The 15,397-nt window shown below is 57.0% G+C and overlaps 1 protein-coding gene across 8 annotated transcripts in view; it reads right to left on the bottom strand.

The window, feature by feature from the left end:
• MYO9B (myosin IXB) overlaps positions 1-15,397 on the bottom strand; it is a 91,749-nt gene that overhangs the window by 14,481 nt on the left and 61,871 nt on the right. For 3 of the 8 annotated variants that reach the window (XM_043586917.1, XM_043586920.1, XM_043586918.1), the window contains exons 12-22: positions 12,791-12,932; positions 12,284-12,488; positions 11,327-11,408; positions 8,623-8,736; positions 7,134-7,173; positions 5,957-6,079; positions 5,025-5,105; positions 3,742-3,852; positions 1,825-1,947; positions 564-713; positions 306-472 (exon numbers count right to left, since the gene is read on the bottom strand). In XM_043586917.1, the coding sequence (XP_043442852.1) occupies positions 306-472; positions 564-713; positions 1,825-1,947; positions 3,742-3,852; positions 5,025-5,105; positions 5,957-6,079; positions 7,134-7,173; positions 8,623-8,736; positions 11,327-11,408; positions 12,284-12,488; positions 12,791-12,932 (1,338 nt within the window). Of the gene's footprint in view, positions 1-305; positions 473-563; positions 714-1,824; positions 1,948-3,741; positions 3,853-5,024; positions 5,106-5,956; positions 6,080-7,133; positions 7,174-8,622; positions 8,737-9,833; positions 9,849-11,326; positions 11,409-12,283; positions 12,489-12,790; positions 12,933-15,397 lie in introns of all 8 variants that reach the window. The other 5 variants (XM_043586921.1, XM_043586922.1, XM_043586919.1 and 2 more) reach the window with 5 other exon arrangements.

Genomic DNA, 15,397 nt, shown 5'->3' with positions numbered 1-15,397 from the left:
AGGGCGGGCAGGTGCAGCGAAGAGGGGTGGGGTTGGTCTCCGGTGGAGAGCCAGCCTGGCCAACAGTGACCTCTGTCTTCATCTACAGGTGCTGCCCACCAGCCCTGGAGCATCTCTCTCTCTGGGGCCGCGCGTGCCCAGAGGGCTAGACTCCTGCCAGCCCCTCCTGGCTTCCCTGCGCCTAGAATCACGTCCTGATGGCTCCGCTGGCCAGAAGCCATCTCAGGCAGCTCTCGGGCGGGTGGAACGTTCGGGGCTGGGGGGGGGGGGGCTGGGGGGGCGAAGGGGGGCCTGGCTCTGCTCACCTCTTGCGCTGCAGGTGACCCCGGCAGAGGCTCTGCAGGCGGACGATACTCTGTCTCTGGTGCCGGTAGGCCACCCGTTGCCGGTAGCCCCTCCACGCAGCCTGGAGGTACACAGCGGCCTGCGTCCTCTCCAGCGTCCGGCGGACACGGTAGGACCGCCAGCAGGCCTGGGGGCGGAGCGGGCATTCAGGGACCCGGCACGTGGGACCCCCCCCCCGGCTGCCCCCACCCCCAGCCCTGCAGGGGGCCGCCCGGTACCTGGATGGCGACGGCCGCCTGCCTCATCTGCAGGAAGTGGCGGCGTTCCAGCACCATCCGGAACCAGCTCTGGAGGAGCAGGATCTTCCGCACGACCTCCCGGTGCAGCGTCTCCTGCAGGGCTTGCCGCTCGGTCTCCTTCAGGAAAACCTGGCGGGCGGGGGCGGGGGTGGGGGTGGACACAGGAGGGGTCAGCACAGCCCCCAGAATCCCCGTGCCCGGGAGGTCTCTGCACAGCCCACCCCGGAAGGGCGTGAGACCAAGCTGGCGTGCTGACCGACCCGACCAAGGGGAGCTTTTTAATACGGTGAGAGAATTCACGTAACGTGAAACTAACCATTTCAGTGCAAACACTTCAATGGCATTTGGTACGTTCGTGACAATGGTGCAAACATCGTTACTGTCTGGCTCCAGAACATTTCCACCACCCCCAGGAGAGGCCCATACCCATTAGCGGTCATCCCCCTGGCCCTCTCCCCCAGCCCCTGGCCACCACTAATCTGCTTTCTCTGGATTTGCCTGTTCTGGATGTTTCATATACGTGGGATCACACACTACAGGCTTTTGTGTCTGGCTTCTTCTCTCGCTCACAATGTTGTCAAGGCTCCATCCATATCATAACCTGGATCAGAGCCGTACCACATTGCATTGTATGGATGGCCCGCGTGTTTTGAATCCGTTCATCAGCTGATGAACGGATGGCTTCTTTCTACCTTCCGGCTATTGTGACTCGTGCCCCTGTGAACAGGCGTGTATGAGGATTTGTTGGGACGCTTTGTTTCCAGGTCTTTTGGGTCCATACGTGCGGACGGAATTGCTGGGTCACGTGGTAACTCTAGGATTGCCTTGCTGGGGAACTGTGCGGGGACTTTTCACATCAGATGAAGCCCTAACGGGAGCTGACCTTACCGCTGTTGGACGGGGACAGTGGCTGGTGCCACAACATTAAGAAGCAACCAGCACGCACCTAGAGGTGGGAGACGGCGTCTGGAAGGAGCACAAGGGAATGAGACCTTCTGCCAGACATTAAGAGGCACCAACTGGCCCCTGAGCCGCCTGCAGTAACCCTAGGCTATGTGTGAGGTAGCAGGAAAACGGGAGTGATGTCTGGGCCCCGCCCCTTAGAGGCACCCTTTGCCTTCTGGGAAGAAATAGGCGCCGGGCCCCCAAAAAGACACTTCCGCAGCAGAGTCCCTTGTCTTTCAGGCCGTGGGAGGACCCTGTGGACGCTGGAAGCCCCCCGAGGGGCCGGAGTCCTGACCTTGGTCTTCCCGATCTGGTAGCTCCTCTTGTCTATGTCCATCTTTTCCAGCAGGGCAGAGATGACCTCCCTGCAGGGCTGGGCGTTCTTGGGCAGCAGCACCTGGAACTGCTCTGTGAAATCCTGGGGGGTTGGGGCCAAGAAAAGAGAATCTCTGCTGAGTGCTCCCGCCACCAGCAAGGATATGATGCTCCAGCGACTCCCAAATTTCCGAAGCCGGGACCTGGTTTGACCGGAATGGCACTGACCGAGCTAAAATCTCGGACTCTCTGCAGCAGCCTAAAGCTTAGGAAAGACTGCCACACACACAGAGCACCAGGGTCTTTCAGCCACTTGCTGAGTGGCTCTCCAGGGCCTACTGGGGGCTGGCATAGTTGGGGGGCGTGGCTAGGAGACAGGGCTGCCTTTGGGGGGGCGCTCACGGTCTCTGGCTCGTTGGAGGGCTGAGTCATAGCTGGAGATACAGAGCTTTTAAGTAAACAATTAGGTCAAATTTTAGGAACCAAGCATTAGTGAAACACACTAGCATTTTCTCCCGCTTCTGGGATTTTCCTTTCTCTATTTATACAGGGTCAGAGAGATGCTATTTCCATTCTGCGGATGAGAAAAAGGAGGCAGGCCATGATGGAGCCATGTCCCCGAGGCCATATGGGGACAGCTGGATCGGGGACCAGGTGCCACTGGCTTCAGGCCCGGGGCTCACGTCAGTGCTCATACAGGTGGTGCCAGTTCAGGGCACGAGCCAGGGGTTCTCAACCTAGGCCAGCTTATCACCGGGGACATGTGGCGATGTCGGGAGACATCCAGGGTTCTCCCAACTCGGGAGCGGTGGGTGTTACTGACATTGAGTGGGTGGAGACTCAGGGATGCTGCTCAACATCCCATAATGCACAGGGCAGCCCCCGCAGCGAATGACCTGGTGGTCCTCAGTGTCAATGGTACTGCAGGTGAGAAACTGCTTTAGCAATTTGGTCTTTGCCAACTTGAGGTTAGTAATGATCCTTTGTGGGTTTTTTTCTCCTTGTTCTTTCTTCTTTTTTTTAAGTTTATTTATCTTGAGAGAGAGAGAGAGAGAGAGAGAGACAGAGAGCGCGTGCACATGCATAAACACACGTGGCGAAGTGGCAGAGAGGGAGAGAATCCCAAGCAGGCTCTGCACCATTAGCGTGGAGCCTGATGTGGGGCTCGAACTCAAACCATGAGATCGTGACCAGAGCCGAAGTCGGATGTCTAACCGACTGAGCCACCCAGGCACCTCTGATCCTTTTGTGTTTCTTTTGTTTTGTTTTTTTTTTTGAGAGAGAGCAGGCAAGGGGCAGAGAAAGAGGAGGAGAGAGAATACCAAGCAGGCTCCATACTGTGAGCACACAACCTGATGTGGGGCTTGAACTCATGAACCATGAGATCATGAGCAGAGGTGAAGTCAGATGTCTAACCGACTGAGCCACCCAGGCGCCTCTGATCCTTTTGTGTTTCTAAAAAGCCCAGGGAGTCATCTATGAAGTCATCACCTCCTGGGGCTCAGTTTCCACACTGGCAAAACAGAAGCCAGGACCGCCTGCTGTTGGTTTGGCAGAATAAAAGAGATGGGTATAAAAGCGTCTGTCGCCGAAGATGCTCAACAGAGGGCAGAGCTGTGCAGGGATCTGCTCCTGTCATTCCCTCTTCCCGGCTTGGCTTTACAACTCTGTATCCTTCCAGGCTTGGCCTGGGCCCAGCCACCTCTTCCAAGAAAACTTGCTCCCTCTCCCCACCCCGACCTCTGAAATGACTGGTATAAATGCCAACGGGGCCGGAGCGGAGAAGCCCTGGCACAGAGTAACCCCCTGGGCTCATGTTCCAGAGAAGCGCTCTCTCTCAAAGAGGGAGGTGGCCAGCCCTCTGCCCTGTCACGACGGCCACGAGTGTGTGGCTCACCTGGAACGTGTACTTGGCACTGTAGCCTGACCTCCGGATCCGCACCGTCTCCAGCATGCCCGTGTAGCGTAGCTGCTGCAGCACCAGCTCGTCGTCGAAACACAGCTCTTTCTGAAACGGGATATGAGCCATCAGGACAGGTGCCAGCTGTGGGACAATCAAGCGTCGGCAGCCGGGGATGGGGATCTGTAGGCACGAGATCCTGTAGGATTCTGGACATGAGCATGGTCCGGGAGCCCACACGGGCCCCCCCCGGCTGGTCAGAATGTCCCCAGCACGGCAGCCGCGGGCACCTGGAGGACCCTTCTTTCCTTGTTCCAGACATTCTTTTTGGAATCAAGAGCTGGGGCTGCTCAGCACTGGTGCTTAAGGTATTCATCTCTTCTAGAAAATCTGGCGTCTGAGCTGCTCTATTCCCTGGTGTCTGGGAGACAGATGCCATTTCTCACTGCTCAATTTAGGATAATTTGCTGCGAAGAGTTATTTCTTAAGGACTCCAATCAAAACCTGTGTTGAGCTCGTACTCTGTGCCACGCCCTGGGGTGAACACTAAGGATTTGGCCAAGAGGGGAATAAGGTCTGGAGGTGGGAGCCAGGCGCATATGTGAATGGGGCAGACACTGCCTGGGCCCCCCTGGGAAGTGTCCAACAGGAGAGGGGACCCTGGGCCAGGTCCTGAGGAGGGAATAGGCAGGAGGAGGAGGGCGGGGAGCAGCCAGGTAAAGGCCCAGAAGAGGACGGTCCCAGGAGCAGGGGAGAGCCAGGGAAATGGGAAGAGTAGAGACAAAGGGGGTAGGTCCAGATCCTGAAGAGCCCCCAGCCAAGCTCCCAAGGGGGCAGAATGGCCAGTGGACCCCTGGGGCAAAGGAAGCCTGGGAGTGAGGGCTGAGCCCACTACTAGGGCCCCCAATGGTGCTCCACTGAGTCTTTCCAGAAGCTTTCAGATCAAATGAACAGCAGCCTCTATGCTTCTGCCGTGTGATCTCACCCTCTCCCTTCTGCTACATTTTCTGCACTGGCTGATCCGGGGATGTACTGACACGCTTGACCTGTCCCTTCTTGAGCAAACCTCTGGGGCCCCTCCATGTTCCAGACGATGTCGCTGCTTTTGGTTGGCCACCTGGCTGCCCTCGGCAGACTATTTACCGTTCCTGGAACCTGGCTGAACACTTGGTTCCTTGAGGCTTTTCATGGTCCCCAAGAGGCCACGGCAACACAGGAATACCCCCCGCTGAGCCACCAGACCTTGGCCTTCACTTCCCCAAGACACTGGAGCTACTCACCTTCTCGGCATTAGAGCGGATGCAGCGGATAAAGAAGGGCTCCGCCTTCCCCAGTGTCTCCAGGAGTTTGTTAAGGGACGTCTGGGGAAAGAGGGAGAAGGTCTTGAGCTGGGACCGCCCACCCCCCGCCCCCAAGAGGCACGCTGCTCAGTGGGAGGGGACCCAGGTCACTTGCTGGCATCAGTAGTGATGCAGGACACGGGAGGTTGTAGGTGGACATTCTCACTAGAGGCTGAACTACCTCTGGGAGCCCCAAGAGAGCTGTAGGGTCCCCAGAGCTGACAGCTGTCATCTTCCCAGGGTCTCCTAGCTCTTTGTCTCAGCAGGAGTGTTAGGGGGAGTGGGACCAAACTTCTGGGCATTTAAAATGCTAGACAGCTTCAGAAAGAAACACAGATACAGTGACTTTGGTCTTTGGCCTGCTATTTACAAAAAGGATTTTCAGGAGCTTCCAGGTGAGGTAATTTGCCAAAAAGGCCAAGGTGAGCACAAAAGACTCAAGATTGAAAAAGAGGAAAGGGACAAAAAAAGCTAATGGTGAGGGTTAGCGGCAGCCATTGAGCCCCCTTAAAAAAAAAAAAATGCCTCTGAGCTTCCTGGCAGCCACGGAGAAAAGGGAAACATGATGTAACATCATAACACGTTAATCCGTTATTTTAACTCAATGGTTCAAAACAGGGGTGATTCTGCCTCACCTCCAGAGCACATGGCCATGACTGGGAACATTTTTGGTTGCCACAACTGGAAGATGCTACTGTGCATCCCAGAATGCACAGGATGACCCCCACCGTGGAGAATGATCCAGCCCCAAATGTCAAACAATGCTGAGGCCAGGAAGCCCTAGGGTAAAAATTTGTTGGGTCTGTTGTGGCCAAGTCACGAGTGCATCGGGTTGAGTCTAGCGTCACCTCTGGCCTCTCTAGGCTGCCCACCTGGAACTGGGCGCTGATGCTCGGCGGTTTCTTTTTCTTGTGTAGGTGCAGCAGGGACTTGGTGGTGCGATCGTGCAGCGTCATGCTGATGATGAGCTTCAGCGACTTGGAGTCCAGCAGGTTCTAGGACAGACACATGGGGGTCTGGCCTGCCCTCCTGGGGTCCCAGTGGGCACTGGGAGGCATCGTAGATGCCCCAGAGCCAGGACTGTGTTCCGGTGGGGGGGCAGTTCTTGGGATCAGTCTCGGGACAGGGCTGCTAGAGGGTAGGGGATGGTGGGCCTGGCAGGAGGCGGGGACCGCCCTGGGGCCGAACCTGGGCTGTACCCTGTACATGGTGCCGGCTCTGGAAGGACTGATTACAGCCTCTTTGGCAGCCCGAGTGCCCAGAAGCCAAGGGCTCCAGCGTGCCACCTCCCTCCTGTCGAGCTCCAGGACCGCCAAGTCTCCTGCACTTTTGCATGAGCTTATCCGGCTGGTCTGGTCCCCCCACATTTAGTAGCAGCTGACAAGAGGAATAGCACCGTCCCATCCGCTGGATGCACTGAGGGGTTTTTCTCACTTTTGCAGACTTCCTGATCCGTCCGCACACCGTGTGTGGAGACTAGACAGAGGCTGGGTGCACTTCGGCCAAGGCCGGCTACTGGGGTCTTGGCTGCTGGCAACGCACGGTTGCCCCCTTCCTGGTGGGGCTTCCCTGGCTGAAGGGCATCCTCTCCCAGACAGGCCGGGAAGGTGTTGCACCCTGTCCCGCCCTCCGGAGGTGGCTGGTAGCTAAGACAGAAGGGTCCCATCGCCCTTCTGTTCACACCCCGAGGCTCTGGTGGGATGAGGCCGAGCCCACCTCCTCGTTCAGTTCCCCCGCCCCAGCCTGCTTCTCCCCTCCACACGCTTCTGTAAATATCCTACCCCCATCACGCGCCCTGCTTCCGGGAAACCCAAAGACAGCTCCAAATCATTTCCACGCGAGCACTTATTTTTGGAGGGGAGCGGGGGGGGGGGTCAGGGGGTGATGGTGGGAAGAGGAAGGGACTACAAAGCTGGAGAAGTTAAAAGTGCCTCCTCCCCCTCTCCCCCTCCCATTTTCCTCCCATTTTCCAGAAGGCAGGTTGAGCCAGGCGCTCGCAAGACAGGCAAAAGCAAGGAGGTGGCCTCGGACGGTGTCGCGAACGTTTACCTTTGGAATGAGCTGCTTTTGTTTGATACCTTTACTTTTCCTGTCAAAATATTAAAAATGGTTTTGTGAACAGAGGGAACACGGTGTCCATAGGTTTGGGTTAGTTCAGCAAGCCACGCCTTGCGGGTTAGAGGGAGCGGAGTGAGAGCAGAGAAAGCACAGTCGGGAGGCACAAGTGCAACGAGGCGCCCCCCCCCCCCCCCCCGCCACCGAAGCCCCGGCGGGCCCTCCCTGCGCACGTGTGGGGTGCTTCTGTAGCTGGACGTGAACTTTACCGGGCCAGCGGCGGCCCCCGAAGTGGCAGGGGCACCTAGCCTGGGGCCACTCGGATGTCCGGGGGGCGAGAGGGGCCGCTGGTGATCGGTAGGGCAGAACGTGCATCTGTTACAGGGCCAGCTACAGATCTCAAAAAGTGCCCCAAACGGAGCTTTGGGGGACCCCGCGCGGTTCTGACGCTGGCCGGGCGTCCTGGCTTTATTCGCTACACATTGGGAAATGCCAAGTAGGCCCACAGAGCCTCTTTGGGACCCCCTGGCAAGTGGAGCGGGGGGTGTCTGCCCTGCAAAGAACTGCAATGGGGTTTGGGTAGGAGTGCTTTTCAGACTCACGATGGTGGGAAGGAAAAAAACAAAAGCCAATCTTTGGGGGCAAGGGAAGGGGCACGGTAGGCCTCTCATTCTCAGACACTTTACGGAAACCTTGCAGGCGAAAGAAAAGTTTTTTGTAACTTGCAGGGCGGCTCGCTTTGGAAAGCAGCCGAGGAGAGGGTGCCCCACAGATCAGCAAGACGCTTGGCTGTGGGCTTCGCTGTGCGTCAGGTGCCACCTCGATCCCCAGGAATGAAAACGGATTTGAAAACCGGTGCCCTTGCGGGCACAAGCTCTGCTCTCCGCCGGCTCGGGCCCGGAGCGGCCACGGGCGTCCCACCAACCGAGGCGGCCGCCCGCCAGGTGCTCTGAGAGTCGTGACCCTTGCTTTGGACACAGAGGCCGAGAGCTCAGAGCACTCAGGCCACATGGCGGGTTAGCCAGAGCGAGACCGCGTCCAAACCTAGTTTGTGTGGCTTCTGGGCCCTTCCTACCACGTCGCACTGCTGTCCACACAGAGCAGGGCCACGGAGGCTCCGCTTCTGACAGCTTTTTTACGAGCGCACGGTGGCAGGAGGTAGGGAAAGACGAGGCCTGCTCTCTGCACGCCTGAGGGCAGAACAAGAGATGCTTTGTGGGAGGGGCGTTCCTGCAAAGCTGCGCGGGGAGCTGGCAAGGGCTAGGGGCACAGGGCAGACGCTGGGGCAGGCGTGTTACGAGCGCCATTGAGCAAAGGCTGGTGTACAAACGGAGCCACGAGACGTCACATTGGCAGCGGCCGACTCAGCATTACGGGCAGCCCGCAGGCCGGGGGTCCTGGGAGCGAGGGGGGGCGGCCGTTGCACTTGTTGCGGGGTCAGGGGGACAGGGAGGGAGGCGCCGCAGCCTTGGGGGGGACTCACAGGATGAAGGTGCGGGGTTTCTGGAGCCGACTGAGGGACTGGAGAAGCCTACGGGGGTCCTCACCCTGCCAGGGCAATCCTTTGATGGTCTTGATGATTTGGTCATGCAAATCGCTGAGAGTGGGGAGGGGGAGGGGCGCAGTGACAGGGAGAAGACCGAGTTAGAGCAGCAGGCCCGCCACCTTGGGGTCCCCAGCGCGGTCGGGACCCTCCCCAGGCCACTGGAGCCGAAACATGCAGCTGGCGGGCGTGTGCGCCACTGTCTCTCCATCCTGCACTGGGGAGGGGGGGGCGGGGTTCGGCCAAGAGTGGCTCCCCCTTCTCTGGGAGGGCCAGGGTCGCTCCAGGCAGAATGGGTTTTGCAACCTGGCGGCTCAGATCACTGAAAAAGGCCTCACGTAGAACAGGCTTCTGGAATCTGTGACAAGGCATCAGGGGCTACTGAAAAGAAAGGACCAGAGGGTGCCGGTGGGAGGTAGCCCCTCGGTTTTTCTTGATGATTCTGTGGCCACATGTCATCCTCCGTGTTGGCTTCGAGAAAGGCCTCAGGAGGAGCGGACCAGGATTCGCACGGTGGTTCTCCACCAGCGGCTTGAGATGCTACCCTCCGGGCAAGGCATTTATGTTTTGGAGACATAAATGGTTGACATTTATGGAGACATTTATGGTTGTCATGACTTGGGGCGGAGGGGGGGGGGGTGGGCGGTGCTCCTGGCATCTGGCCAGGATGCTGCTCGACCCCCTCCAGTACAAGGGACGGGCCCACCACAGAGAGTGGCCCGGCCCAGTGGTGAGGGTGGGAAACCCTAGTTGAAGGAGATCTTTGCCCCAAAGAAGTCAATCTCATTCACTTCCTTTTGTTCAATTCCTGGGGGTTCAGGGCGGAGTGTACGTTCCGGGCCCACACTTCGGCACCGACGCGTGAGAACAAGAATGGATCAGAGATGAAAATCAGATGCTCTGAAAGTGAGGATTCATGAAGGATGTCTAGATGACAAATGTCCTCATGGGGTTTCTGGGAACGAGGTGCCGGTGACTGCGGGAGGAGTCGGGAGGTTCTGGTTTTGTTTTGTTTCTTTCTAAAAATTCCTCATTCCAGTTATTTCAAATACATGTTTAAGCTCTGGGCAGTTGGCCTGGAAAGACCCCGATCGGCAGTCCCCTGTCTGTGTTCCATGCACCATGCCTAGGGCCTGGACAGCCACACTTACCTCTGCTCCCTCGCCCTCCAGGGAGGCACAGAGCAAAGACAACAGAGGGGTCACATTTCACCTCCACCCCCTGAGCGGTCAGCGCAGCGCCCAGAGCTCTGGACAAGGCCTATGGCTTCAACCCGCGCTCCCCTCCCTGCTTCCCGACCCCGCTAAATCTGGCTAGAGCGCCCCCAGCAGGCCCCGGCACCCCATAGCCTGCGGATTCCCACTCGTGGCCCTGGACGCCACGCTGAGCGCCTGGGGACGGCGGCTCCTCTGTGTGCCTTCCTGGTCTCGGGTTCGAAGGCCCTTGCTTCTCCTTACTTCTTGCTTTCATAGAAAGCAATGATGTCCTCAAAAGCGTTAATATCGAATCTGTGTAAACTAAACGCGTTCCTGGAGTGGGGACCCGCAGCCTAAGGGCCAGGCCCTGGGGAGACTGGCGTCACTTCAGCGAATGTGGGTCAGGGGCCACGTTCGGTCTTTGTGGTGGGGGGAAAACACACAAGCATATAAAGAGAGGTGTTCGTTTTTCTCTTGCCCCCCTTTGGGTGAAAAAGCGGATTTAAAAATGTACCTCGTAAAATCAGGAAAAGGACACGCGGTGCTTTCAGACAAATGACTTAGGGTCACTTGCCTCGGTAGCTAGTTCCACCTCCAACGCGTACGTTGTTATGAATCTCTTGAAGAGGTTTTTGTTGTGAAGGGCTCAAACATAAAATGATCTTTTCAAGTTTCAATATTTACTGGCCTGCTCCTTGGGTATTTGTGAGTGTTGAGAAAGAGGTTGGGAACTTGGCTGCCGCAGGACCTTTGCGTGTGCCGCCCGCACCTGCCAGCACACCCTGCCTGCCTCGTCTGGCTCAACTGGTTCCTTCTCAGTACAGCCTGCCTGGCTCTCTCAAGACACCAGAAGTGTCCCTCCCCTGGCTTTGTCATTGCCTTGGATGTCTGTCCAGTATGGCCTATTTTTTTTTTTTTTTTGGTAACCCCACTTTCCTGAGAGTACTCGCTGCTCACTTCTACATTCAGTACAAACTGGGGTATGTGGGAGGCCCGTGGCCACAAAATACCCTCATCCTCTTGCGTGCAATGACGCATACTGTGTTTCTGATGGCACATGAAGTAACTCGGCATATCTCTTTCAGGACACCCCGGCCAGCCTAGGGCAGGATGTGCTCTTCAATCAAGCCTGTTGCTCGGTGCAACCAGCAGCTTCTCGGCCCCACCCGCCAACGGCCATGACCGGCCGTGAAAAGAATCCTTTGTAAAGTGAGCCGTGCAACATCTCCCGAAGGCAGCTGATGCATGGAGGCCTGTCTTTCTGTGTGCAGAAAAGCGGCAACCAGATGCCATTTGTTTCTGGGTCCTTTTTGATTCACGTGGCAGTTGAGTTCCTTATCCAGGTCAACCCCAACCTGGGTTCAGGGTGTAGGGTTTCTGGCATTGTTTGAAACAATTACTGCCACGGCATACTAGCTTCGGTTTGGACAAATCAAGGTCTCGCTCACCGGTACAGTTTTTCCGACGGGGTGCCGGGTCCTCTCTGCTGCTCTCCCAGGTGACTGTGGGTGCCGGGGCTGCCCAGACCTGCTGGGGACACAGAGCAGAGGGAGGTGGAGGCGGGGGTTGCCTGGGGACTTGAAGGCCTTTGTCTTTTTCACAAAGGCTTTGATCCCAACTTAACTCATTAAAAACAAACAAACAAAGAAAAAAACCCCCAAAACACGGGTGCCGGGCTGACTCAGTCAGTCGGGTGTGCAACTCTTGATTGTGGGGTTGTGAGTTTGAGCCCCACGCTGGGTGTAGTGATTACTTAAAAATAAAATCTTAAACCCCAAAACAAAAATAGTCCCTCAAATTTGGGCAGAGCAAGGAACTATGAAGTGTTTGATTCCCCCCCCCCCCCCAAACAGCACTATTTAGTCCCTTTCTAAAAAAAATGGTTTTTTACTTATTTTTGAGAGGGTGCAAGCCAGAGAGGGGGAGGGAGGGAGGGGAATAGACAGCAACGAGCCCGACGCGGGGCTCGAACTCACGGACTGCGAGATCGTGGCCTGAGCCGAAGTCGGACGCTCCAGCCACTGAGCCACCCAGGGGCCCCTATTCCTACTTCTCATAAAGGCTCGATCCTCTTGATCCTCCTTCTAATCAAGGCCCTTTGTCAAATGGAACCCCGTGGCTGGGATCTGGGGCCGAGCTCCCTGGGGGGGGGGGGCCACTCAGCTGTTCTGGGCCTTGGGTCGTCCCTACAGAAGAACAGGAACGTGACTTCCTGCCTTGAGAGGATGGGGAGAATGAATTACACACCCCGGTGCGGAATTTCTGTTTGGGACGATCCGAGCTCTGGAGCAACACGGAGGTGGGGATGGCCACACGACACGGTGAATGTGCCAAGACACAGAACTGTACATTTTAAAATGGACTGAGGGTCCCCCTCTCGACGGCGACATGTGGGCCCCTCCTACCTGCGGCCTTCTCCGCCCTCTCGGCCCGCAGGCGCCCGGCCTCCCGGAGCACAGCCATGGCCCGGATGGCGGCCCGGAGCACAGCCCAGCGGAACACGGCCACGGGGTCCATGCCGATGAGCTCCCGCACGTAGGAGCTGTCGCTGCCCCGCAGGAGGGCCACGATGTCCGGCCGCATGTAGTCCATGTTCTTTTCCCGGAAGTCCTGGTGGGGGAAGGAGGTGGGTGGTCACTCGCCTGTGACCGCCAAGGCCCTGGGGGCCTGGTGGGGCGGGGCCCATCTCCACAACACACAGGCGGGTCCTGTCCCCAGGGCCTTTGATGGTAAGAGCCAGGGATTTGGGGCTGCATCTCAGGGTCCTGGACCCTCGCTCCGCACAATCTGATCAAGGGGATGGACCGAGCAGACGCCAGGAGGTAAGGGGCCTCCAGGGCATCCCCCTGTCCCTGTCCTGCCTCCCCGGCAGAGAAGGACCGGAGTGGTCACGGCAACGGACAGATGCGTACCTTGATCTGGTATTTCACTTTCCCCGCAAAGTGCTGAATGATGAACGCCGGCTCCATGACGGGGGTGCCAAGGAAGTACCTGTTGTCTTCATGCTGCTGTTTGAACTTGGCCAGCAGCGTCTGGCTCGTGGCATGGGGAAAGCTGGGAGGAGGATTGGGAGCTTTTAGCTGCAGGAATAGCGGCGATCGCCAGCTCTGCATCTCTCACGGGCCCTCTGTGGGTGAGGCCAGGGCCCTGGTGGCCCACGGGAACATTCGGCGCAGGCAAGACTGGGACCCGGGCCTCACCGCGGGCGGCTCCCAGGCATAATCCCAGGATGGGACTTCTGGTCTCAGATCTGTCTGTACCTGGATGCTGTGTTGTGGAGGGGGTCTGGCCTGCACTCCCGTGTCATAGGGAGGGGCTGGGAGATGAGGGTGCCGCAGGGAGGGGGCAGGGAGGGCAGAATGAGGGACCTGTTGTAGCTGGCTACTTCTGCCCCCCAGGGAGGAAATGCTGCAGCTGGCTTTGACCCACCCTGCCGCTGCCCAGCCGCATCGCAAACGCAGGCTAAGCAACGTGGCTGACTCCCAGTGCTGAACTCCACGACTTAATGGGGGTGGGGTGGCGGAGGGGGAGGGTCTGCGGCTAGGAAGCACACGGTTTCCAGGGCCGGTGAAAGGGTATGGAGTGAGGAACCTGCTCACCCAGGTGAAAAAACAAAAATACCGGTTTTGGGGCACCTGGGTGGCTCAGTTGGCTAAGTGTCTGACTTCAGCTCAGGTCATGGTCTCGCGCTCCGTGAGTTCGAGCCCCGCGTTGGGCTCTGCGCTGATGGCTGGGAGCCTGGGGCCTGCTTGGGATTCTGTGTCTCCCTCTCTCTCTGCCCCTCCCCTGCTCACACTCTGTCTCTCTCAGAAATAAACATTAAAAATTAAAAAAAAATACTGGTTTCCCGTGCTATTTTAGAAAATCCCAATCAATGCAAAAAAAAAAAAAAACCAAAAAAACAAAAACCTGACGGTGAATAAAAACAGCAAGATTTTAAACAAAGACAGATTGGGGGCGCCTGGGTGGCGCAGTCGGTTAAGCGTCCGACTTCAGCCAGGTCACGATCTCGCGGTCCGTGAGTTCGAGCCCCGCGTCAGGCTCTGGGCTGATGGCTCAGAGCCTGGAGCCTGTTTCCGATTCTGTGTCTCCCTCTCTCTCTGCCCCTCCTCCATTCATGCTCTGTCTCTCTCTGTCCCAAAAATAAATAAATGTTGAAAAAAAAAAATAATTAAACAAAGACAGATTGGACCCTGCTCAGCCCAGCCCTGCCTCACATCCAGATCCAGCTCTGGGTTTCCCGGGAGTGACGATTTAGCCCTTCTTAGCACCCTGCCTCTTCTTTCATCTAAACATTCTCTCCCTGGACCCCAGTTATGAACGGAGGTGTCTGCCCCCTGTCCCAGATGGGGACTTGATCTGAGGGAGGAGGTGAGCCTGATTCAACCCAGCCCCACAGGGGCTTCAGAAGCAGACAAGTGGTTGATAAGAAGTTGGTGACAGAAAGATGTGTCCACATCCTGACCCTTGGAGCCTGGGAAAGTGACTTTATTCAGAAACAGGGTCTTTATGAATATAATTAGTAATTCAGATGAGGTCTTTAGGGTGGTGGATTGGAATATCTATTTATTTAAAAGTTTATTTATGGGGCATCTGGGTGGCTCAGTCGGTTAAGCCGGTGGCTCGGGTCACCATCTGGCTGTTCGTGAGTTCAAGCCCCGTGTCAGGCTCTGTGCTGACAGCTTGGAGCCTGGAGCCTGCTTCGGGTTCTGTGTCTCTGTCCCTCTCTCTCTCTGCCCCTCATCTGCTTACAATCTGTCTCTCTCTCAAAAATAAACATTAAAAAAATAGTTTATTTATTTATTTTGGGAGAGAAAGAGTAAAAGTGGGGGAGGAGCGAAAAGAGAGGGAGAGAGAATCCCAAGCCGGTCCTGTGCTGTCGAGTGCAGAGTAAGAGAGTCGGGGCTCAAACTCACAACCCAAAACCAAGAGTCAGATGCTCCACCGAGCCCCTGGAATCTTTCTAAGAAGAGGAGACGAGACAAAGACAGAAGAGAGGGTGTCGTGACCGCAGAGGCAGAGATCGGGGTGATGCGGCCACGAGCCAAGGAATGCCTGGGGCCCCCGGAAGCTGGGAGAGGTGAGGAAGGATCCTCCCCTAGGTCTGGAAGGAGCACAGCCCTGCCGCCACCTTGATTTCGGCCCACTGATGCTGATTTTGCACTTCTGGCCTCCGGGACTGGGAGAGAGTATGTTTCTGCTGTTTCAAGCTGCCTGTGCTTTGTGGTCATTACAGGAGCTGCAGGAAGCGAATTCAGTGAGTGAATTTTGGGGACTCCAGCTAGGTGACCAAGCGGAGGCACTTTACAAACAAAGTTTCCAGCATTCACTGTGTCCCGTGGACGAGGGGGCGCCAGGCTTATCGGTAAATCCGGCATCTGGGCCCCGGATTCCATGCACTGCCCTTTGCTACGATGCATCACCCCGGAGCCCAGTTCTAGACTCGGGCCCCAGGTCCCTTTCTTAAGAACTCCCAGGTGCAGGTGTGTTTCAGAGTTCAGTCACTGCACGTGTTAACA

This window comes from Prionailurus bengalensis, chromosome A2 (genome assembly GCF_016509475.1).
Source record: "Prionailurus bengalensis isolate Pbe53 chromosome A2, Fcat_Pben_1.1_paternal_pri, whole genome shotgun sequence".
NCBI classification, from domain to species: Eukaryota; Metazoa; Chordata; class Mammalia; order Carnivora; family Felidae; genus Prionailurus; species Prionailurus bengalensis.
Note: the sequence above shows the minus strand (reverse complement) of the source record. Positions and strands in the feature narration are given on the sequence as shown.